The 24897-nt window shown below is 51.3% G+C and overlaps 1 protein-coding gene across 1 annotated transcript in view; it reads left to right on the top strand.

Annotated features, from left to right (window-relative positions):
• Positions 1 to 24897, top strand: part of Abcc8 (ATP binding cassette subfamily C member 8) — a 69495-nt gene that overhangs the window by 41393 nt on the left and 3205 nt on the right. The window contains exons 17-33 of the mRNA XM_038313551.1: positions 7563 to 7595; positions 8834 to 8872; positions 9769 to 9867; positions 10693 to 10777; positions 11403 to 11483; positions 12913 to 13050; positions 14237 to 14362; positions 15211 to 15310; positions 15858 to 16099; positions 16195 to 16361; positions 17334 to 17403; positions 17875 to 18032; positions 19828 to 19920; positions 23197 to 23299; positions 23955 to 24068; positions 24345 to 24465; positions 24565 to 24695. Of these exons, the coding sequence (XP_038169479.1) occupies positions 7563 to 7595; positions 8834 to 8872; positions 9769 to 9867; positions 10693 to 10777; positions 11403 to 11483; positions 12913 to 13050; positions 14237 to 14362; positions 15211 to 15310; positions 15858 to 16099; positions 16195 to 16361; positions 17334 to 17403; positions 17875 to 18032; positions 19828 to 19920; positions 23197 to 23299; positions 23955 to 24068; positions 24345 to 24465; positions 24565 to 24695 (1900 nt within the window). The remainder of the gene's footprint in view (positions 1 to 7562; positions 7596 to 8833; positions 8873 to 9768; positions 9868 to 10692; positions 10778 to 11402; positions 11484 to 12912; positions 13051 to 14236; positions 14363 to 15210; positions 15311 to 15857; positions 16100 to 16194; positions 16362 to 17333; positions 17404 to 17874; positions 18033 to 19827; positions 19921 to 23196; positions 23300 to 23954; positions 24069 to 24344; positions 24466 to 24564; positions 24696 to 24897) is intronic.

Below are 24897 nucleotides of genomic sequence, written 5' to 3'. Positions count from 1 at the left end.
TAATTCCCACCAGGATTGGATCCTATTTGGGAGCAGAAGCCCTGTCTCCATCCCACTGAGAGATCCCTCAGAATCCTTCCCAGGGATCCCTCATGAGAGCTCACTATGCTGGCTTTGGTAACAACTCCTTGAAGCTTTGGGTGAGGAGCCCTTGCCTGTTAGCTGAGCGTCTGCGACAAGAAGACAGGAGCCTCAGTGAACTGAGCTGAAGGAAGTCAGTGTTTGTTGGGCCCGTGCTGTGGACCAGGCCCTTAGCAAGGATGATCTCACCAAAGTCGTCCACTTCACGGCAGCAGCTGAGGTTCAGAGGGTTTGGGTCGCTTTCTGTTGGCGTATACATCAGAGAATGACTTTAGGCTTGGCCATTGCTTCAGGATAGAGTGCCCTGGAACCTTTGCCAGGGAATTATTCTCTAAATATCATGTTGGGGGCCATATGGGTCCAGTTTCTCCCCAGGGAAAACCTTTTCTAGAAGGAATTGCAGAGTTCAAACCTGGAGCTGCCCCTGGGGTTCTCTGTCCCACACAGCTCAAAAGCCAAAATGCCTCTGAACCTGTCTGCTGCCTCCTCTTCTTCTTCTCCATTCTGCCCCCATACACCATTATAGCCAGCTCCTCTGGCCACCAGAGGTGGCAGATGCTACCCCAGGGATCCGCTGACTCTACCTCTCCTCCAAGATGCTCCAGTGCTAGGGGTCTGGCTGCTGCTTCTCTCCCTTCAGGGGGACGCGAGAAGCCTCTCCATGGTGACTAAGCCTGGGTAACTCCCATGTGTCAGGCACTAACCAGGATCTTCAGTGTCTCTGTCAGTTTCCTCACCCTGAGAGGTAGATACTGTTCTCCCCATCCAACAGATAAGAAACTGAAGTGAAACAAGTTACCCAGTTCTTGTTATGGCTGAAATAGAGTCTGCATCCAAGCGGGCACCTGAGCTTCCACTGAGGCCAAAAGGGCATGAGAGCGTAGGAAGAAGTAACATCTCATCTGATGACCTAAAAGTTGTCAACTTCATTGTGCGCTCTCTCTCTCTCTCTCTCTCTCTCTCTCTCTCTCTCTCTCTCGCTCTCTCTCTCTCTCACACACACACACACATGTATGAATGCAGGCACATGCTCTTCACAGAACCACTACATGAATCCTCGGGCTTTGCATACATCAAAACCCACCATCCTCAGTGGATGGGCCCATCTGAGGCACGGAGGAAGCCTGGGGTCATAATAGGCTGACCTGTAGCTATCCCTAGGTGGCTCTGAGAACCCATTCCTGACTCAGTTCAAACTGTGGTTTCTCCACATCAATACATCAATCTATTGATCTCACCTGTGATGCCAGGCCCGGTGCCCAGCAACAGGAATGCAGTGCTAGTAAAGACTTGGGACTGCTTGCAACAGAAGGCGAGAGAATCAGTGTGGCAGCAGAGCACCCAGAGTACGAGGAGCCCTGTAGTCCAGGGGGGACCCCTTGAAGATGAGTGTGGGCTCATCTAGCGGAAAAGGCAGGGTGGGAGAGGAAGGTATCCCAGGTGAGGCGACTGCAAAGGCAGAGGCTGACAGTGAAGAGCATGGCTCTGGGTGCCTGGAGCACTGTGTGGGATGCAGGGATGAGAGGGAGGGAGGGAGGGAGGGAGGGAGGGAGAGACTGACGGAGTGACCTGACATAGATTAGATATACCAGGCATGAGAAATAACACTGAGCTGAAAGACTGTACAAGTGCCTGCTTCTGATAAAGGATGAGGGAGTGGGGGAAGGAACCAGAGAGGAGGTCAGTTAGGAGTTCATTATAATGGGAAAGAGAGAGACTAAACTGACTGTTGGCTTCTGCCATTTGTCCTGCAAAATCCTGGTACCCATCTGGACACCTTTATCAGAGCAGTGAGCTAAGAATGAGAACTGTGTGTTGGATGCCTATAGTTCCTGGGAGGATATACGAACTCAAGATGTTGGACTTCAGGTCTTCAGAGAGATGTTGCACTTCCAAAGTGAGCCAAGAACAAAATAGCTTTTGACTTAGAAGTCTCTCCTGATAGTGTATGCCTACAGCCAGAGGCAAGGGCCATGTCAGGACACTCTTCCTTACCAGGGTCAAGCCCTGCTGGCCAGGCAGCCACAAAGAGTTCCAGGGGGCACAAGGCAGGAAGCTGGGAGATTAGGGAGGGGCAGTGTAGAGAACGCTCTGGGGAGATGGTTGTTGGTACTGTTCATTTATTCCTGTAAGGACCAAATGAGCTAAGTATGGCTGAGCAGCCAGGAACAGATGCTCTGGGCCAAGCTGCCTGAGTTCAGATTTGATCTTTGTGTTTTGGAAAATTCCATAAGCGTTCTGTACCAGTTTCCCCTTTTAACCCATGGGGTTGATGAGAGGATTAGCCTAGCATGTAGTGAGAGCCCTATAAATATTATGATAAACATTATTCAGCCATGTGCCTCCTTGCCAAGAACAAATTTCCTGTACTGTACCCCAGCCTGTCTCCCAGGAGAAACCATAGTGAGCTCCCTGGAGACAAGAACCACATTTTTTTTTTCTCTCCAAATCCATAGTCACTTTAGTAAATGAATTCATTTACAAATGAATGAGCCAGAGACTGCTTGGGACTGTGTCTCTCTCCCACAAGCCTTTGTTCAAGTTGCTCCATGATGGGGACTCCAAGCTTCTTCGCCCACTTTGGGACAGATCCAGCCCCATGACTTCACCTTTTACTGTCTGGTGATCTGTCTGTGTGACTCTGGGCCCCTTAATGTTCCACGCTGTTCCCCAGTGCCCAGTGCAGATCTGGGGCCCTTCTCTGTGTAACTCTAGGGGATGGAAGTCGGGCCTTTTCCATCAAGAGACTCCAGGTAGATAGAGCTCTGTAGAAGGAGCCCTGGAATGGACACTGAGACTCCATCAGCTGAGACACATCAAAGCTGTCCTGAGCAAACTTGGTTCTGGGTCTCAGAGCCATGTGACTCCCACACGTTCCCTCTCCTGAGTCGTCAGCCTCTTCCTGGCTTCCTGGCTCAATGAATGTCAACCTGGGAATTTGCAAACTTCCTGTGTAATCGCTAAGAAGAAAATATGTTAATAAAAAGTCAATATTAGCAGATGCACTCAGGTACAATTTGTTTCCCAGGAAGTGAAAAGTAAGGTCATTAGTCCCTAGCGTGACTTCTAATGTCCCCAAAAAGTCATCAGGAAGTAGGCCTTAGGAAAGCACAGGGTGGGGAGAAGTTTCCACCCCATGAGGAAGTACAAATCTATTTTTCCCAGGACTTCCTGCTACCTTTTCCCTACCACCTGCTGAGATGCCCACATGTGACCTGTCAGTGTGTGTGGCTATGCCCAGTAGTGGCCCTCCTAGCTCTGGATCTTTCTCAGAGTCTGCCTGTTGATTTGTGGTGTTTGGCTCAAAGTTGCCTGTCTCCCATTCTTAGTTGTACCTTAGTGTGCTGAGGATGGACTGGGAGCTCAGGTGCTCCTAGGTCTCCTTGAGGCATCCAGTAGACAGGAAGCCTGGAGAGGACTAGGCAGGCTTGGGAACCAGGTGGTGTCTTTAGTCCTCGCTGTGCCACTCCCTCGCTTCATGACCTTGGGCAGGTGATACTGCCTTCTTGGAACTTAGTTTTCTCCTGTAAAGCAATGAAAATATACCCTGTCTTTTCTATCTCAGAGATATGGCCTTGGCACTAACTGTGCAGGATACCATGGGTGGGAGGTAATGCTTCAGGTCAGTCATAGGCCTGCAGGAGGGAGGAACAATGGACTTTGGAGGCTCTGTAAGTCCTAACCTCATTCCACCTCAGTTTCCTCCTGTCTCCTTCTCATCTGTTCCTGGGACCTTGAATGAATGCTGAGGCTGTTGGCTACTCTGCACCCCCATAATCAGAATCCCAGAGAAAATAATTTAAGGGTGGTAAACAAATTGTTTGGGCTTTTATGGGTACAGCTCTGCGGATCTCTGTGAGCCTGAGTTTCCGTAGCAAGTTCCAGGTCAGCCAGGCCCTTATGGTGAGTGAGACTCTGCCTTTAAAACACATAAACAGAATCCATAGTCTTTGGCTCAGTGGATTCCAGTGAGCCATAACAGCACAGCAGCTGGGGAAGGGTGAAAGAGGAAGCAGCTTCCTGACTGACGGGAAGCAGGGTAGAGTGAAGAAGGCAGGAACAAGATAGCCACAGTGTCCCACCCTAGTGACCTGCTTCCTCCAGGTAGGTCCCAGCTTCTCCAACCTCCCCAAAACAGTAAGACCAAAGGGGAACCAGTGTCTACCACATGAGCTGGCGGGGAACATTTTATATTTATATTTTTATATTCATTTTGTATGTTTGTGTATCATCTTCCTCAAAATTCTCTAATACTTTGGTTCCTCCTACTTTCCTCTGGGATCTTGTAACTAACTCTCTGGCTTCTGTCAGTCTGTCTGATTCATGCTTCAGAATGTGAGCCCTGCATAGCAGGCTCTGTGCCTTGATGCATCATAGCGTGCAAAGTGCAGGCAAGGAGAAGCAGAGTATCCGTGAGAGAAAACCGTGAAGAACTTGCCGGGCAATAGGAAGCTGACGCGTGGTTCCCAGCATTTGCTGGACAGCCACGCTAGCTGCTCCAGTGAGCTCCATGGGAGTCCTGTCTCAAAAACCAAGGGGGAAGTCACTCAGTGTGGACCTCTGGCCTCTAACAGCATGTACACATGGCTGTATGAGCAAGTGCATATAAAACACATACACACACTTCAACATTCGATGAGAGAGCATGAACGTACTGTTCTTTGCTTTTTAGCTTAAGATATATACACAAAGCCTTAGTAAAGTTCCTGCTAGAAGCATAGGACTACAGTTGAAAGAGGAAGTAAACTCAGATTAGCACCTCAGCTTCGCCTCTTTCTGACTCTGTTGCATGGGGCCTATTCTGCAACCTCAGTGTGCTCATCTGTAAAGTGGGGACAGGATACAGTTGTAGGGTGAGACCAGAGTGTGAATTCAAGCTCCTCGACACTGCATGGGAATGGCAGCTAGCAAGAGCCTGCCTCCATCTCTCCTTCCTAATGATCAATCATTGTTAATAGGCTCCATTTATTACAGCTCTATCACGTGCTGAGCACTGTGGGGGCTGGAAAAGATATTCTTCCTTCCTTTAAATCCCACTGAGCCCACCAGGCTCGCTCAGGAGCTGATGGTGAGCAAGGCAGTCCATTAGGAGGGCTAATTGAGCAGCAAGGATCAAGATGATCGAGTCAGGGCTGAGTCAGGGCTAGAGGGGGTGTGCTGAGTCCTCAGGGACACCACGGAGATTCAGACCACATCCTTAGCTACTCTGGAGGAAGTTCCCCCAAGAGAAACTCATCTGAACCTTGGCTGGAGGGCAGGAATTTGTCTGCGCTGTTTCTCTGCCCTGTGCTCGCAATCTGTCCATGACGGGTCAGTCGCAGCAATCTGGTGGTTAGAGATGCTAGGTTAGGCTGGTCTGGGAGAATGGGCAGGGACCACAAGACCCAGAGGAAGGGACCAGGAACTGGTGTCAATAAATGTGTCATGACCTCGCCTGGTCCTCCCCAGACAGGACAGATACCTTGCCTGGTCCTCCCCAGACAGGACAGATACCTCGCCTGGTCCTCCCCAGAGCAGGACAGATACCTCGCCTGGTCCTCCCCAGACAGGACAGATACCTCGCCTGGTCCTCCCCAGAGCAGGACAGATACCTCGCCTGGTCTTCGCCAGAGCAGGACAGATACCTCGCCTGGTCCTCCCCAGACAGGACAGATACCTCGCCTGGTCCTCCCCAGACAGGATAGATAACTCGCCTGGTCCTCCCCAGAGCAGGACAGATACCTCGCCTGGTCTTCGCCAGAGCAGGACAGATACCTCGCCTGGTCCTCCCCAGACAGGACAGATATCTTGCCTGGTCCTCCCCAGAGCAGGACAGATACCTCGCCTGGTCCTCCCCAGACAGGACAGATATCTCGCCTGGTCCTCCCCAGAGTAGGACATACCTCGCCTGGTCCTCCCCAGACAGGACAGATACCTCGCCTGGTCCTCCCCAGACAGGACAGATACCTCGCCTGGTCTTCGCCAGAGCAGGACAGATACCTCGCCTGGTCCTCGCCAGAGTAGTACAGATACCTCGCCTGGTCCTCCCCAGAGCAGGACAGATACCTTGCCTGGTCCTCCCCAGACAGGACAGATACCTCGCCTGGTCCTCCCCAGACAGGACAGATACCTCGCCTGGTCCTCCCCAGAGCAGGACAGATACCTCGCCTGGTCTTCGCCAGAGCAGGACAGATACCTCGCCTGGTCCTCCCCAGAGCAGGACATACCTCGCCTGGTCCTCCCCAGACAGGACAGATTTACCTATCAGGTTTTTGTCATTTTCTGGCTGTGTGACTTTGAACAAGTTAACTTAGCCTCTCAGAGCCTATCTGCAAAATGGAGTTGAGAAATCAAAAGAAACTTCCATGTTCATTAAAAGTGATCATTCTAGGGTTGGAAAGATGACTCAGAAGTTAAGAGGCCTGGCTGCTCTTCCAGAGGACCCAGGTTCAGTTCCTGGCACCCACATGGCAGCTCACACGTGTAACTCCAGTTCCAGGGGATACAACGCCTTCTTCTGACCTTGGGCTAGAGAGCGTGCACGTGGTAAACATATTTACACACAGGCTTAATGCACACATATAAAATAAATAAATGATAAACAAATACATAACAAAATAAATCTAAAAAATATTAAGTGACCATTCTATTACAGTACTTATCACTACTTATAAAAGCTCAATGCATGATGGCCGTCTTCAGCATTGTTAAAATAAGATAGCTGGGTGTGGTGGTACAGGCTACAGTCCCAGCATCTGGTAGGTGGGTGCAGGGAGATCATCTTCAGCTACAGAGCAAACTTGAGGTCAGTCTGAGCTGTATGCAGCCCAGTCTAGAAATACTATCAATTTAGAAATTGTAATCACAAATGAATATGAATACAGATAAGGTTGATTTCCCACATGTGTAGATTACAAGTGCACATTCCATTGGTGGAAGATGTTTCTGGAAGGTTGAGAGGTGTTGAGCTGGCACAGGAGAAAGAGCACCGAGAAACTTGGCCCTAAGATTTAGATCACTGTTTAACAAATGCGCCCCTTACTGTGAGAGGCATCAGCTCCCCGGGCACTGACAGATTTAAACCACCTGCCATGCACACAGAAGTTTTCTACTTTTTAAAAACAGTTGCTCCAGTTATTTTTGATCTGCCATCAGATTCTGCAGTGTGAGAAGCCTTGTGTGCAGTGGTGACTGTAGGGGGCTGTGGGAAAGTCAAATTCCCTCCCTGGTCTCAGTTGCCCTGGGTATGAAACCACCATGGTGCCCAGCCAGCCTCACGGCTGCCCCAGGTCAATGCCAGTAGCAGCAGCTGAGCCTGTGCTGTTTGGAGGGTACTCGGCCGGATGTGGAGATTGAGATGAGTCAATTCTGCTTCAAGGAAGCCACTCGGGCCCCTGGGAAGAGTGGGAGGTGGGAGGAGTAGGTACTGCTTCTCCATGAAGCTCCGGCATGATGAAAGGCAATGGGGAGTTAACTGGTGTTCATCTTTCTTTTTGACCCAGCAGCCTTTCGGACAGCGAGGGAGAGGACTCCAGGTACCGCCTCAGGACAGGATTGGCATGGGTGGGGTACTGGGGCCTGTGGGTGAGAACACTAAGTGTGAGTTCAAGGTTGTGCAGTCATGGGTTCTCAGAAGCCTGAGGCTAAGCCTGGCAGCTTCAGTGAAGGCAGATTAGTTCCAGAGGGGAGGACAAAAACCTTAGATGAACCATGCTTGTGTGTCAGGAGCCAGGCTGGTGGTGCACCTGTAATCCCAGTACCTAGGAGGTGAAGGCAGGAGGATTGGGAGTTCAAGGCCAGGCTAGAACGCAAGAATCCCTGCCTTTAAATAAATAAAAAAGAATGTAGTAGGAAACAAATAGTTGGAAAGATAGTTCTTGAAAAGCTCCAGAGATATGAGAAAAAACAAAACAAAAAACCTTGTCTCTAAGAAGCAGCGATGGGCATCCTTCATGCTATACACAGAAAATTCAGTCATGTTAAATATGCTCAATGAAAGACTAAAAATTCCAAAGTTAATAGATGGTTGAAAAAGATGGCACAGCCTTCTCTCCTTCCCTGAGAACACAGGCAAAGCCTGGAGGCTGTGTGCTGGGCTGGCGAAGCTGATCCTCTGTGCAGCTCGCTGGTACACTAAGGCTTTCCCCCCAGCCTCAGAGACACCTCTCCTGCTACTTTCTGCCTTGCCTGCCACCTTGTCCCCACAGGCCCGGCCTCCCAAACCATAGTGATTGTACGACTTGAGCCCAAACCCAGACACGGCATGTGAAAGTCCAGATGTGTCCAACGAGAATAAAATAACAGGGCAGTTCACGCTCCATGTGGGGAAGGCCGCAGTTCATACTTCTCTCTCAGCTTCCTAATTGTAGGTGGCCACCCACATGGTACAGATTCTGTCAACTGCTTGGCCCAACCTGGCTGTGGTCAGAGCACCCTGTTGCCCTGAGGTCTTGGTTGCTCGTTTGAACCTAGAGTCAAGGGTGAGGCTGAAAAGTCCACCAGGCTACCCCTCTGACCCAGGAAGTTTCCCCACATGGGGCCTTTCCACCCTATTCTCCCCCTTAAATGATCTGATTGCTGGGTCTCTTCACGTACCCACATGGTCAGGGAGTGAGGCTTGCCGGCCTCACCACATCTAGGCCACATCTGCAGATTGGTTGCCACGGCCTGCAGAAGCACATGGTGGGATTTGAAGAAGCTAAAATCTCCACGGGGTGGTGGTGGTTGTGTCCAGCCCATGGTGGGGCTGACCTGTGTCTTTCTCCCACTGCAGCAGCCCGGAGCGGGAGGCAGCGGCTGACTCTGATGTCAGGTACCTGTGCTGAGCGTAAAGGCCTGACCGGCAGGCTTCCTCAAAGGGTCTGGGAATTGTAGAGCCATTGTGCTCTGGGAGCAGCTGGGTCCCGGAAAGAGCTCTGTGCTCCGCTGTGTTCCGGGAGTTCACAGCTGTTCATTCTCAGCAGCTTCTGGGGTGAGGGGAGTTGCGAAGAGGGGCCTTGGAAACTACAATACATTGAATGTGATTGCCCCGGCTCTGGTTCTGTAAAAATGTCCTTTGTGCAGAGTTCAGCAGCTGCTGAGGGATTAAAGGAGCTGGGTCAGGAATTGCTTGTTTTGGTGACAGTTGGGGATCCTCCCTGCAACATTGTTGAGATGGGGCTGGTGGAGGCTAGAGTAGATGAGATGGAAGGCCTGTTCTTAGCCACCCAAGGCTTCCGAGGCTTAGACTTGCTAGGGCTTCCACTTAGAACACTGATTCATATCTTGATGCAGTCTTGCCTGCAGAGGCTCTATGGGGTCTCCTCTGACCTGGGAGATTTTCCTCCCAAAGTCTATGTCATGGGGGACCTCCCCCATTCTCCTTTCAGAAAGAGCCAAGTCCTGGGTCTCCCCGTATGCCCATGTGATCACACAGTGAGTTCCCAAGTTAGGCTGTACGCAGACCCTTACATGTGGCTGCATACTGTGTCCCTGGGATTAGAGGTTCAACGCGGGGTTGGAAGAACTATAGGTCCTTGCAGAGGTCTGAGACCTTCAGGAAGAGCATGACTTACAATGCAGTACCCATCACAGATTCCTGTCACATGACCTGGCTATCTCAGTACACCCACCCTCTTGCCCCAGTCTAAGCCATTGATTGGCCTGACAGTTGCTCTGAGAGTGAGCCCCCCGGGGAAGAGCCTAACGCTCACCACCAGTTTGTCCTAGGACCAGAGGCCCTGTGGCCTATGCATCTCAGAAACCATGGCTGCTAAACGCCACTGTGGAGGAGAACATCACCTTCGAGAGTCCCTTCAATAAGCAGCGGTAATAGCATCTGACAGAGAAACTGGGGAGGGCTGGGTGTGGTCTTGGCACTTGTGGGCATCCTAGAGTCCAGCTACCACTATCTAGTCTGTCTGCAAAGGGTCCAGAGGTGCCTGGGTTCCAGCAGCCCCTTCCCATGTGATAGAGGAGGGTGAGGACATTGCCTCTTTGTCTAGCTAGAATGGGAGTGGGGCTGAGCTAGGCATGGTTAACCTTGCAGTTCCCACTCTCCTATGTGTGCGTGTCCCTGGCAGTAATACTCTTATGTTCGAGGGAAGCAAGGTTCTGAAGCTTAAATACCTTACCCAAGGTGAGCCAGTACATTACTGAAATGGGTGTCAAATCCAAAGCTACCTAAGGACAGGTGTCACCAAGAAACTCTGAAGTCTCCCTGGGTGCTGGCTGGCTCCTGCTCAGACTAAGAGCTGGCCAGAAAAGGATGAGAAGTGCAGGCTAGGCAAATATTTGATCAACCATCATCATTACCACCTCCAAACAATCAGCAGTGGTTTTCCCAGATGGTGCCCCAGCATGAGCTCTGGCTACAGCATTTCCCACTGCTCGGGGACCATAAGCCCAGTCTCATCCCTCACTCAGCCTATTTGCTTCCATACGATTTCATCCTTCAAATATTTAACTTGCCGCAGGCTGTGTGAGCGCTGACCTTAGCTCTTTCATGCTCTCATGGTGTTTGCTTGCCCTAGGCAGGAAGTGCATTAAAGCCAACACTCACGGGGCACAGCAAGCCACAGACTAATGACCATAAAAGGATTCAGGGCCCACTCTGACCAGGCCAGTCAACTAACCCCTGTCCTTACTCTCCAGGTACAAGATGGTCATCGAAGCCTGTTCCCTGCAGCCGGACATAGACATCCTGCCCCATGGAGACCAGACACAGATTGGGGAACGGGTTAGTGGCAGATCCCACCTTGCTCCCTACCCATGCTCCCACTGTGCCCTGAGGTCCTTCTTAGGAAGAATGAATGGTGGAATTGGACAAAGGAAAGGCCTGAAGAACTTCAAGTAGTGTGAAATTATGATAACCGGTGTGCTGTGTTATGTGTCTTCCCTGGGAAGACAAGGAAATCTCTGTTTATCACAGATGGGGCACCAACAACAGACCCAAAACCATTTCCATCCAAGTCTGTCTTAGTGAACCCATGAATCTATTGGGGGTTAATTAGGGAAGTATGACCGTTTCAAAGGCAGCTGCATCATCCAAAGCCCACTCCAACATGGCTAATAACTCACAAAAGCTGCTTCCCTGCAGCAGCCTGCATAACTTACTGCAGTGTGGCCAGTTGGAGTCTCTCTTCTGCAGCAGTTGCTTCTGCTGTTATAACCATGAATCTTGTAAGTTTCAGGAGCTTTCTGAACCTTGTGAGTTTTCCTTTCTTCCTGAATACCATAAGGTTCCTTAGCTCCCTGAGCAACCTGACTGATGTCTGGGGACTCCATCTTCTCATAGAGATCCAAGTACACAGTGAGAACCCGAAGGATTGAGGGCATGACCTTTTCCTCTCCTTTGGTGACAGGGTATCAACTTGTCTGGTGGTCAGCGGCAGAGAATCAGTGTGGCCCGAGCCCTCTACCAGAACACCAATGTTGTCTTCTTGGTGAGTGCCCCAGCTGAAGCTCCTCTTGGACATACACATCTGACTGCCTGGTTTCCTAACACTCATCATCATCCAACAACCGCCCCCCCCCCAATCAGAAACAAACCTCTCCTGCTAGATACACAGCGTCATCTTATAGAGAAAATAAGGCAGGCAAGAACAGTGCTCATAACCTATTATAGACTTCCCATTGAGCCTTCCAATCACCTTGAGAGCAGGCAAGCCATGGTTAGAGACAACCTATCTAAAGGACCAAAGAGCAGCCCCAACCATCAGAATACAAACCCCTGGAGCGTGTGACACCACGTCTCAGCTTGTGCTCAGCTTAGACATTGCTAATTGATTTCTGAGTTATTTCTCTAGGGAACTCAAGCTGGCCTCAGAACCCTTCTCAACACAACACTCTAGCTGTCAAACACGAGACAAAACTTGTCCCCTTCATGCCAAGTTCTGACTCATGTTCCTTGGTTGATACTGAAGACTCTTAATACCCAGCCCTTGACCTTGAAGATTTGAAGTTTGATTAAGGAGACAGACTCACACACGTGCAGGAAATATAGCCGGTTCAAAGCTAAGCTGTGTAGCCCAGACCATGAGACAGCTGAGATGACCAGAGTGATCAGGGAGGGCTTCCTGGAGAAAGCCTTGAAGAGTCAATTAAGCAAAAGAGAAGTGGGGCATTCAGACAAAGCTTCAGCACAAGCGACCTCAGCTTTCTGACCCTGGCTTTATTCTGTCCCCGACCCTCACACACGGCTCTCCTCACCCGCGATGCTTCACGTGTAAGTTCTTAGACCTGACACACAGTCAGCAATTTACGAGGTTCTAGCTCATCCAGGGTCCCATCTGATGTTTAAATGACTGTGAAGAAGAGTCCAGTGGCTACCTTCCTCCATTTGTTAAGTTCGTTGATAACAGGGACAGCTCAGGATGTGAGATCCTGGGGACCTTGCAGGCAGGGGTGTACAGACCTGGCTCTGCACAGGGTTGTCCCTGGGACAGAGAGGATAGGACACAGGAGCAGGACTCGTGGTTAGGAGAATGCTTGGTGGAAAGCGTGTCACGCAGAAGGCAAAGCAGCATGTCACACAGAAAGGACAGCTCGGGCGATTGGGGGGAACTCGGGAAGGACAGATGAGAAGTGGGACTAAAAAAGGGGGGCTGAGCAAACTGGAGAGACCTGGGCACTGTACTGAGGAGTTCAGGCTTCGTAGGAGATGGGTATCCATGGATGCCTCAGAGGACCAGAAGCTGACTGATAATGTCTGTTTAAGGGTGATAAGTAAGACACTGGAGCCCTCAAGAGGACAGGTGGGTATTTCAAGACCACAAAGCTAGCTGGTGTCAGTACCTAGATCAGCTTCAATAGGACTCTGGAGACTTCTGCTCACGTCCACCTATTCCCCACACGCTTTATCATCTCTCGCAGGATGACCCTTTCTCAGCTTTGGATGTCCATCTGAGTGACCACCTAATGCAGGCCGGCATCCTGGAGCTGCTCCGGAATGACAAGAGGACAGTGGTCCTGGTGACTCACAAGCTACAGTACTTGCCGCATGCAGATTGGGTAGGGTACACAAGGGGACAGACTGGAGCAGTGTGTGTGTGTGTGTGTGTGTGTGTGTGTGTGTGTGTGAGTGATCTTAAACAGAACCAGTCCCATCCCAGCAGCAATGGCTGATGGTCACAAAGCACAAGACACCAGCCCTGGGTGGTTTTGTATAGGCTAACAAATACTTATAGTCCTGAGATTTGGTGTCACCTGGGCATGCAGACATTCCCTACCTGGCTTGGTTCCCTTCTGGTGTACCCTAGGCTCTCCTTGGCTGTGGATGATCCTGTTCCATAGTCGGGAGAGCCGACTCCCTGGACCATTGGCCTTCAGGGATGGGTTGGGTGGAGCCTCAGTCAGATGCAGAATGCTGGACGAACAGTGGCAGTGGCCCTGCAGACAACACTCCCACGGAACATGGTGTAGTGACCCCCACACTGTTTACTCCCCTCCCCGTTCTTCAATAGGTAGGGCATAGTTTTCTCCATCTCATTGAGAATCACTTAATGCTAAGATAAAGATAACTGATCGCTTGCCTACTCCTGTGTCAAAACTTCTGTGGATAGCAGCCACACATCTGAGACCCTCCCTGAGCTTCAAGTCTGAGCCAAATAGGTCTGTTAATTAATTTCTTTTGAAATAAACCTTCCTCATGGAGTGAGAGCCTTCTCCACTATAAAAAGGACAAAACAATTCTGAAGCTATTAAAAAACAGGTTAAATGGGTTCAGAAAGCAAAGCATTGTGGTTGTATTGGAGAGTAATCCTGAGACCAGTAAAGCAAATATGGAGGTGTCTGCCCCGTGAGGTACTTGTGCACAGAACCCCAGGATGGGGTGGGCGACAGTTAAAGCTGGCTCTACATGATGGTGACATTGGGTGCTTCAGATACAGTTTCCTGTACTCCAAAAGGGCACAGCCACACTCGCTTGGACTAACAAGCATGCTACCACAACTGATAGACTCTACATGAGGAGCAGCTCGGGATAGCATACAGTGGGCCTGCTCAGTGTCTGGAAACTGATGCTGATGAGGTCCTGTGGGTAGCCTGCCAGTCCTGGCCAAGGTACACTCGTTAGCTCTGCTGGGGCACCCACTGAGAATGATGTTGGTGAGGGTGGGTTACCAGGTTGCACAGTACATCAAGATGGCCATCCCTCTGTCTCAGACTTCTCTAAGCTACCTATATTGTGGCTTGGCAGATCATTGCTATGAAGGACGGCACCATCCAGAGGGAGGGGACACTTAAAGACTTCCAGAGGTCTGAGTGCCAGCTCTTTGAGCATTGGAAGACCCTCATGAACCGGCAAGACCAAGAACTGGAGAAGGTGAGAATATGGGGACCAGGCAGCAGTCCTTAATTAGAAGGTTCTACTAAATCCGAATTCACAAGGCCTGCCTGTCCTCATCACCCGCCAGGAAGTCTCCAAAAGGACAGATGTAGGGTTGTCTTGAATTTGCTCTTCCAGGGCACAGCTGGCACCTGTGCAGGGACCCAGGACAGACTCAGATGCACACAGATGTCTAGATACCACTTAGCTGAAAGGCTCCTGAAACCAGCTCAAACTATCTAAACAAAGCCAAAGGGGTGGTGGTGGTAAGGAACTGTTGGTTCATGAAACCAGAGAGTCCCAGGAGAGTTGTGGTTTCCTTCGCCACTGGTTTCTCTCTGTTTCTTTGTTCCGCTGCTCTCAAATCTGCCCCATTCTCACCGCAGCGGCGCTGTGTCAGTAACCCTGGGCTTCCCTCTGCCACCAGTCGTGGGCTCACCCTGATTGGATCATTCCTGCTAGGATGATGGAATGTGAGGTTTAGCCAGTCCACGGTCATGTGCCCACCTGAGTTGCTTGCATCCCAGAGACTAAGAACAGGGCAGAATCAGGTGTGGTGGTGCATACCTATAGTAAAAGACTGGAGAGGATGAGGCAGGAGGATGGAGAGTTCAAGGCTGGTCTGGGCTACATAGACTCCTTCACACACAGAGAAGAATATTCCCCTCTGAGATAGCAGGTGCTGTTAGTTGATAAAGAGAAGAAATTAACTCTGGCAAGATGAACGTGTGTCTACGTATACCATCCCCAAAGTAGAGATAACCTGCAAGCCACTAGTCACTAGTGTAGCTGTTCCCAACCTCTCCTTCCCTGAAGACACTGGCCAGTGTCCATCTGTCTTTCAGGAGACAGTCATGGAGAGGAAAGCCTCAGAGCCATCTCAGGGCCTGCCCCGTGCCATGTCCTCCAAAGACGGCCTTCTACTGGATGAGGAAGAGGAGGAAGGTATGGACCACCAGCCTGGGAGTGCAGTTAACTCCCACGATGAGCTAGTTCCTTTTAGTAACTGACAGAAGCAACCTTCAGAAAGGTGTGTTGGGGCTTGTAGGTCTAGGGATATAACCCATCATGGCAGGAAAGGCGTGGTGACAGGAATGAGGCTGGGGGGTCACTTTGTATCCACAATCAGGCAGCAGAAAGCCATAAATGTTTAGCTCACTTTCTCCTTTTTATTCAGTGTACTACTGCAGCTCATGGACTGGCGCCACCCGTGGTGGGCAGGCCTTCCCACCTTAATTAGCCTATTGTAGATAATCCCTCTCAGTGTGCCAAGCGACTTGTCTTATAGGTGATTCCACTTGACAGTATTAACCATCACACACAGAGAGACTAAAACCCAGGGTTCTAGGCATAGTCGAATAGTGTGGTTTGATGGCGCATCTTTCTTTTTTCTGTATGCTTTCCCATCTGTAAGTGGGAATAAGATGTCCCTGGTTCACCTTCAGAGAGTTGTGATCTGTGAAGCTACAGGGTGGGTTCTTGCACCCTACAGAGGAGGCCGCTGAGAGCGAGGAAGATGACAACTTATCCTCAGTGCTGCACCAGCGAGCTAAGATCCCGTGGCGAGCCTGCTCTAAGTACTTGTCCTCGGCGGGCATTCTGCTCCTGTCCCTGCTTGTCTTCTCCCAGCTGCTCAAGCACATGGTCTTGGTGGCCATTGACTACTGGCTGGCCAAGTGGACTGACAGTGCCCTGGTTCTGAGCCCTGCTGCCCGGAACTGCTCCCTCAGCCAGGTATGACTGGAGCCCCAAGCAGGGCTGGCAGAGAGGAAGAGGCGGGGCTGAGCCCACATACAACCCCAGGACACTCTCATTCCCTCCCCCCACAGGAATGTGCCTTGGACCAGTCTGTCTATGCCATGGTATTCACCGTGCTCTGCAGCCTGGGTATCGTGCTGTGCCTTGTCACCTCTGTCACTGTGGAGTGGACAGGACTGAAAGTGGCCAAGAGGTTGCACCACAGTCTGCTCAACTGCATTATCCTGGCCCCCATGAGGTACTGCAGACCCGATAATACCAGGGCAGGTCACTATGCTTTGAGTCCAAAATCCCTCCTCTATAAGATGAATGCTGATGGTCTCTGTGGGGTTGTGGGGATGACTCAAGCCAGGGTGTCTTTTTGTGAGAAACAGAGAGAATTGACATTTACTCAGCAGACCCTGTGAGCATTTTGCATGATTGGCTCATCTGATGTTCACATCAGCCTTCAACATAGGCATCTGCAGACTTTGGGTAAAGGTTAATTCCCTTCCCTAGGTGGTGTAATCTGTCCGTCTCAGCCCACAAGTTCCTCTGCTTCCTCTCTCCCCTCCCTCCGTAGCCTGCAGTTTCTCGCACTGGAAGCAGGATTAACTGTTCAAATTGCCCTCATGTGATGGAGCAAAGCTCAGAAAGTGCCGGGTGTCTAGAAGCTATAACATCACACCCGAACCACAGAGACAAACGGGTTACCTGGTCTCATGCCTTCCAGACCTCTGGGACCCTACTTCACAGCTGTCCCCTTGCCTGTACAACCAACTTTGTTATCTCTCTGTGGCCCGTGGACAGGGCGGCCTCGTTGACTTATTCTCTGTTTGCCCCCAATCTGAAGTTTAGAAACTCTCTGGTTGGGTTGGGCCAACTCCAGGACAGAGTGCTGACAGCCAGCATAGCCTCTCACTGTCAGCCAGTTGACAGGCTGTCCGCAGGGACCTCCGCTTCTGGGAGAGGACGCTGTGTCTCATGGGATCAGTTGCCAAGTGAGTCAGACCAAGGAGGACATCCGTGATTACCTGTGAGGAAGCGAGGCTAAATGGAAGCCAGCACTCTTTTGAGTGGCTGTAGGACTTCTCAAGGACATGAGCCAGATATTTCTAGACCCACGAAGGCAACTGCTCCTAGGAAGCCAGACCTACAGAAGTTCTAGGGACATTTAAATCATTCCATAAACAAACTAAATCAGTAAAAAGTGGTTCTGCTTGCCTCCTAGGTTCTTTGAGACCACGCCCCTGGGGAGCATCCTGAACAGGTTTTCATCTGACTGTAACACCATTGACCAGGTACCGACTATGCCAGGCTTTTCTTGGGACCCCAGGGTTTTTTCCTCTTGGATGCTGGTCTCTCTGCATAAATGACCAGAACCCATGTAGAGAGCCCAGTGTCCCTTTGTGGGGATCCCAGTGTCCCTATCTGATGGACACCACGTTGGGGTCTGGGGCCTCCCTTGAGAGCTTTGTAAGTCTGAAGGGAAACCAGGTCTTTTTGGTTTCTATCTAAGATTCCCCTGGCTCATTCAGGAAGGTTACAAGATATCCTGAATATTCACTTGAGTTCAGCCTATTTCCTGTGTTGACTTATCTTAACTAGACGGTGAGAAAACAGAGTCTTAATTCTTGCCCTCAGAGAGGTTGCAGGGTAGCTGGACAGATTCACTATGTGCCTGCCGTAAAACGAGACAAACACTGTGGCACGTAGTACTCCAAAGAGTCTAATACAGAAATGTCCCCGCTGTCTCCCCCTCACCTCCTCAGCACATCCCATCCACGCTGGAGTGTCTGAGCCGATCCACCCTGCTCTGTGTCTCTGCCCTGACTGTCATCTCCTACGTCACACCTGTGTTTCTCGTGGCCCTCTTACCCCTCGCTGTGGTGTGCTACTTCATCCAGAAGTACTTCCGAGTGGCATCCAGGTGACAGCAGCGTTTCTAGTCTGGTGGGTGAAGGTGTGGGAACAGGGTTAGGAAGTCCTTTGTGATGGCAGTTTGGGACGCTTGCCAGAATCATCATCGTAAATGTAATGGAGTCGTGCTTTCCCAAAACTGGAACTAGAAAGAGCCAACAGGAATGGAGGAAATGCCTCTCCTAGCTACTGTCTGTCAGCACGCGTGCTGCGGTTCATATCTCAGTAGTTTCCTTGGGGAATGTGGTCAGGAATGGAATTACTAGGGCAGGGTAAGTGCACATTTATGGCCTTCATTCATCTGTCCCAATGGTCGCCGTGAGCCACGCTGACTTAGGACCCAGGCTGGTCTCTATGGGGACACAGACAGCACCTGATGTGAGAGTGTGATAGGCTAAGGCTCTCGCAGACACTCGCGGGTCAGATCTGCCCTTGTGAGGTTAGGGCACGCCACACACACACACACACGCACACGCACGCACACGCACACGCACACACACACACACACACTTCCTCCTTGATGTATTCTAGAGTATTCTCTAGAGAGTTCTTCCTAAGAGTTATTCTGTGAAACTCATTGATTCAAAAAATTAGAATGAAAAACTAAAATACCACAATTACTTAACCTGCTGATGACAACCATTATTAAATCACTATCCTGATTCATAATTAGCATGTTAAAAACAGCGAGGTAGAACCGAGATAAAGAGTGGGTCAGGGTAGAGCACTTGCCTGCCATGCTCCAGGCATTGGGCTTCATTCCTAATATATATGTATACGTGTTTGCATACACATACATGTGTATGTTTATATGCATTCTATTTTGATCTATAAAATGAATTACCAGACTATGTTCATAACAGCTCTGTGAATCCTTTGCTTTGGTCATATAAGCATGTAAGTATTTATGATACAAAATGAACTTTTTTTTTACTTTAGGTAATGTCCATAAAAGTTAAGTACCTTTTCCAAGTGTATATAGTTGATAAGAACCAAGAGTCAAAATACTGCTTGGTAACAATAATCATTATGTTTAAATGCATTTTTTTCTTTTACTGTAATCACCTGCTCATAAGAATCAGCATTGATATAAATGACTTTTTGTCTGAATGGCCTGGAATTTCTGAGCACCCAGGGGGACATTCTGTGCTGGCATTAGCAATATGCCAGTGTCTTTCCAAACATTATACTGCCGTGTTCACTTGAAGTATTTCCACACGCTGTAGCACAAGCAGCCCCACAAAGTTCATCTCTCTGCCAGGGAAGACATGCTCGCCCCGTTCCTGGTACCTGACTCTTGGAACAGTGTCTGGGGAAGCTGCTTCTTGTGTCCCAGCTGGCCTACTTGGCATATGAAGCATGGCTATAGGGAACGGGAGGCCCCTTGTTGCCATGGAGACCTGTAGCCTCCTCTCCCCACCCAGGAACTATATATTTAGGTCCTGGCCTAAGATGCCCTGAGGCCTGTGGTTCTCAGGAAACAGGGAATTGAGACCGTCAAATCTGGCCTTTCTGTTCCTTCGGCCAGCTGTCCCTACCCAGGGTGCCCACCTGTGAAATGGAACCAGATGGCAGGTGGACATTGCCCAAGGTGAAAGGACCTGGGCTTAGCGGGCCCTGTTGAAGCCCTCCGCATAAACATCTTTGCTGCCCCCAGTAGCGTGATGGGACCATGCCAACACTGTCTCTCTCAGCAAGGAGAAACTGAGGCTGAGGGCGATGAGGCCACCCAGCCTGGCAGCTGCAGCTGCCCTCCCGCTGAGGCTGAGCACACGCTGCCCTGCTAACACTGCCGTCTGTCGCAGGGATCTGCAGCAGCTGGATGATACCACGCAGCTCCCCCTGCTCTCACACTTCGCTGAAACTGTGGAAGGACTCACCACCATCCGCGCCTTCAGGTACGAGCCCAGAGGCCCCCATGGAGGGGTGGACTGGAGTGGGGTTGGCCTCGGGGTCACAGGCTGTGAGACACAAATCAAAGGACCCTACTTAGGACGGCCCAGGGCGTACCCCTCTAAATCATGTCTTAGGCCTTGGGCAATGGCCATTTGCAAGGACGGGCCATGTGGATTCCAGAGCCTAGCCTTGAAGACAGCTGTGGGCCTCTGCACTAAGGCAGGGCATGGTTAACCAGCTGGGCACAGATGTGGCCTCACTGGAAAGGCCCCTATACCTGGAGCCAGCCCTGAGGCCCTCCCATTCTGCGTGGTGACCTAGGTGTTAGGTGTGATTGTTCCCACTGCCCAGATAGGGAAACTGAGGCACTGAGCGGTCACATGACCTCTTTGGGAAATGGCCCCATGAAGCCCAGATTTTGGCCTGCTCACCCATCTGACACAGTGAGCTCACTTGGCCGACAGTCCCCCACAGGCCATATGACTACTTCTCTACCAAAGGGAAGACTTTGGGAGCACAGACAAGATGCAGCCAGGGAAGGATTCTTAGAGGAAAAGTTCTAGTAGCTGTGACTCAGAGGACAGGTAAAAGTTCACCCACACAGGGATTTTCTGAAAGTCAGTGTCCCTGGCACGGCCTCTCTACCCTGAGTGGTGGTGTTGGGCTGGGAGCAATCTCAAGCTATCAGGGACAGGAAAAGACCCTTGCTCCTCACAACCAAGAAGTGGTTGAGTCTCCTGGAGCCTCTGTCCCTCCTCCGAGCCAGATCAGAGACCCCTGACCCACATAGTTGGACTCTCCTCTCCAAGCCTAACCCAGACAGTAACAACAGGTTATTTTAAGAACAGCACAGCTGCATGACAATGGCCATGTGACACTAAACCCTATGTCAGGAGCAACCCTAGGACTTAAGAGCTGAGGGCCCAAGACCTTCATCTCTCCTGCTACCAGCAGGTCCAAGGTCAGCCCTAGGGAGTGTGCACTGCGCTTTGGCACAGGCCTTACTTGCTCCTGAGGCAAGTGGGCCTGTGGGAATTCACCTCTCAGATGTCATCTGGGAAAAGCAGAGCACAGCTGTGCCCTAGGCCAGGCTGCCTTCCCTGGACACCCCTTACTCCTCACAAGCCTGTCCATCGCAACCCAGAAGCCCCAAAGCCTGGTGCAGGGCTCCAGACTTGGCTCCCAGCTGCCCGAGGCTGCTTTATTTTTGATTCTAGCCTCTGCTCTAAGTTTTAAAATGTGTCTAGCTGTTCTTGGGCTGGGCCCTGGCATCACAGACTTGCTTTTCTAAATGGACTAGGCTTCTGAGCAGATTCCAGCATGTCATTAAACCTTAGATCAAGCCAGGGCTCAGACTGAGCCTTTGGTCAGCCACGGACCTGCTGCCTAGGCCACCCCCTGCTCATCGTGGTGAATGATTCCTACATTTGAAAAGAAGACTTTTAATCACTGCTGTGTGTGGCTCATTTGCTGGCTTTAGCCCAGAAGTCTGCCCCAGTAGAAGCTAACTAGCATTGTTGACTTCACACTGGTGGAGTGCCAAAGGCTAAATTTTGCACGCGAGTCACTAACAGTCATCCTTACAATAGCCATGTGGCATAGGTGTGAGTCTAAAACCCAGGCTGCTCTGCCCGGGGCAGTGGTGTCAAGACAGCTTCTCATTGGTCTTCATCAAATAAGCACTTCTTGGGCCTGCCATACAAAAGCAAAGTCTGGCAGAAGTGGCTGAGAAGACCAGCCCAGCCCTCCTTCCGAAGAGGCAGATCTGTACAGAGTGGTGTGTACCAACATGAGCGGACTGGAACAGAAACAGCAGTCTCCACAGTGCTCTACACTGGTCTCGGTGTGGCCCAGAGACCCTCGGTCCACGCTGAACATCAGTGTCCCCACGATATTAGCCCAGGAAGAAACCATGATCCTAGTATGCTCCTGGTGTTTGGTTGCCAGTCTGGGTTTGTACTGTGGCAGAGCTCTTTCCCAGTCCTCAGGCATAACTGTCAGCTGCCTCGAATTCCCTGTCATGTACATGGGCCCTCAAACCCCATACGCTCCTCAGCGTCCCCTGGGCACGCGTGCACTCACACGCACATATCAACATGCACTTACACAAACCTTTCTCGTGCCAAGCTTCACACTTACCTCAGACCTCTCACCCACGTACACATGTTCACCACTTGGTTGTACAGTGCACACTCCCTGTACCTCAGAGATGCACTTTCTCATCCTCAGATCCACGTCCTCTGCCCGGAAATAATTCAGTAGAACAAACAGTATCAGGAATAGGCATAGGCCCAACAAGGTATGGCGGGCCCCCTGAGTGCCCAAGTTTGGTTTTTTTCCCTGTTTGGTGTCAAGATGGCTTCTCATGGTCTCTTTGTTCATCATTAAACAAGTACTTCTAGGGGTCTGAAGGAGGTGGCAGAGGAGCCCATACCATCAGAGGAGGCAGGTCTGTGTACTGTGATGCAGGAGAAATGACCAGGCCTGGCGGTTCAGACAGAAAGCCCAGAGATCTTTGTCCAGAATGATCCTACCTGCCTGAGAGGGCCAGGCCTTATCGGAGGGTCAGCTCACTTGTCCCTGATGTTTTCATGATAGTGCCAGGCTCCAAAGCTGCGCATACACACTGCCCTCCTCATAACTCGCCAGTCTGGGGAGCGAGCTGGGTCATGCCAGAGAAGGGAGTGTTCCAGCAGACTCTGAGCAGCTAACAGGCTGCAGAGACATGCTCATAGAGGTGCGGAGTGGCCATTGAGGGGTAGGGAGGAGTCGGGGTAGCCCCTGGGGTGGGGGAGAGGAGCCATGGAGGTGTCTCTGAGGAGGCAGCAGTCAAGGTCAGGCCTGAGAGTTGAGAAGGGACCAGATTTTTAAAGAGCAAGAAGAAAAGCTTCCAGGTGATGGAAGGAGCATGAGCCAAGGGCTTGGGGGTGAGAGATGTTGCCATGAACCCCGAGCAGGCTTGGGAGGCTGCTGCATCGTGGTGGCAGGACATAAGGCTGATAACTGGCCCTGACCAGGACGTGGTTCTTATGCTGGATACCATTGATGTTCTCAGCGGGGACACACTCTGTGACTTTGAAAGAATAAGCTGTCTCCCCATAGAGAAAAATACAGGACACCTGTGGGCCAGAAGCAGGAGAGAGGTGGACAGAGGGGCAGGGACCACTTGTGAAGTCAACCTAAGAGCAAGCCTGTTTGGGGGCTGCCGAGAGCCCTCTGTAAGCGAGAAGTGTGTCCACCTGGACACCTCCCACCGTCACATCTTGCTCACTCTCCAGGTACGAGGCCCGGTTCCAGCAGAAGCTTCTAGAATATACAGACTCCAACAACATTGCCTCCCTCTTCCTCACGGCAGCCAACAGGTGGCTGGAAGTCCGCATGGCAAGTGCCATCCCACTCTGGGGCCTGGGACAGGGTTCTGGTGGGAACGTGGGGCTGGAACAGGGGGAACAGATGAAGAACAAAAGGGACTGGCTGATAGTGGGGACCCAGAGCCTTCCTGTTCTCCAGCCCTGGCAGCCCTCCACGTCTAACCTGCGTCTCCATCCCATAGACCCCAGAGGTGTTCCAGGAACAAGGAAAGTGGACATGTGCAGGGTGTAGACATTAAGGACAGTGGAGGTGTTGCAAATGGGGATGCAGCTCAGCCGGGAGAGTGTTTGCCTGGCATGCCCAAAGCCCACACCATGTTTGTAATCCCAGCACTCTGGGGTTAGCAGAAAAGACTACGAAGTTTCAGGCCCACCTGGGCTATAAGATCCTGTCCAAAGTGGGTAGCTGGCAAGTGTGTGCCTTCAGTGGGCCATTGATGCACACATGTGAAGGCTTATTGAAGCCGGTGGTGAGACACGCTTCCTTAGGAAGCAGGGTGCACAACCTTGGAGTGAACATTACCTCCTAGGCCTCAGCTTCCGCCAGCCCCTTGTGTGTCTGCTGTGGGAGTATGGGGCCGGGGCTCAGGCTGGTTGAGCTACTCTCTGCCCCAAGGTGAGGCTCTGACCCACAACAGCCCAGGCCAGCCGCTGTCCTTCCTCAGGAGTACATCGGAGCATGTGTGGTGCTCATTGCGGCTGCCACCTCCATCTCCAACTCCCTACACAGGGAGCTCTCTGCTGGTCTGGTAGGCCTGGGCCTCACCTACGCCTTGATGGTGAGTGGAGGCGGGCGGGGGCGGGAGGAGTCAGGTACCCTCTTGGGCACCAAGGGCACTGCCCTCCACTGAGATATGGGGGAGATGGTGACACCCACCTAGGCGTTGCTGATTGATGGATGAAGAGCCACTGCCATTGTAGCCTCTCATGGCTCCAGGGTGCCCCTTCCCAGGCAGTTTCCAGTGGCTCCTAGTCCTCAGAGTAAGCAGAGTCATCCGGAAGGTCAAGCAGAAAGCAGTGACCACTGAGCCGTTGTGACCAGCTCGTCTGCATAGGTCTCTAACTACCTCAACTGGATGGTGAGGAACCTGGCGGACATGGAGATTCAGTTGGGGGCTGTGAAGCGTATCCATGCACTTCTGAAAACTGAGGCAGAGAGCTACGAGGGGCTCCTGGGTGAGAACCTGTAGAGGGTATTCCCGGAGTGGGGAGGTGGCCTTTCGGGGTGCTAGGAGTGGCCTACGTTTGGTGGCTGACCCCCAGCCTGGCTCTCAGCACCATCGTTGATCCCCAAGAACTGGCCAGACCAAGGGAAGATCCAAATTCAAAACCTGAGTGTGCGCTATGACAGCTCCCTGAAGCCTGTGCTGAAGCATGTCAACGCCCTCATCTCTCCAGGACAGAAGGTCAGCTGGGTGGGACCCCTTGGGTGGGCAACAGTCAGCGGTGGCCCTCTTCCTACCCTCAGACCCTACCATCACAGAGGCATCCATCTCGGACTTCCTTAGTTTAGGGGGCTTTGCCTCTTCTCTACAGGGGATCCATGACTCTCCCTTGAGCCTCAGAGCAGAGGCTGAGAGAAGCTGCCAGTGTCCAGCACTCTGAATC

The sequence above is a fragment of the Arvicola amphibius genome, chromosome 12, assembly GCF_903992535.2.
Source record: "Arvicola amphibius chromosome 12, mArvAmp1.2, whole genome shotgun sequence".
NCBI classification, from domain to species: domain Eukaryota; kingdom Metazoa; phylum Chordata; class Mammalia; order Rodentia; family Cricetidae; genus Arvicola; species Arvicola amphibius.
Note: the sequence above shows the minus strand (reverse complement) of the source record. Positions and strands in the feature narration are given on the sequence as shown.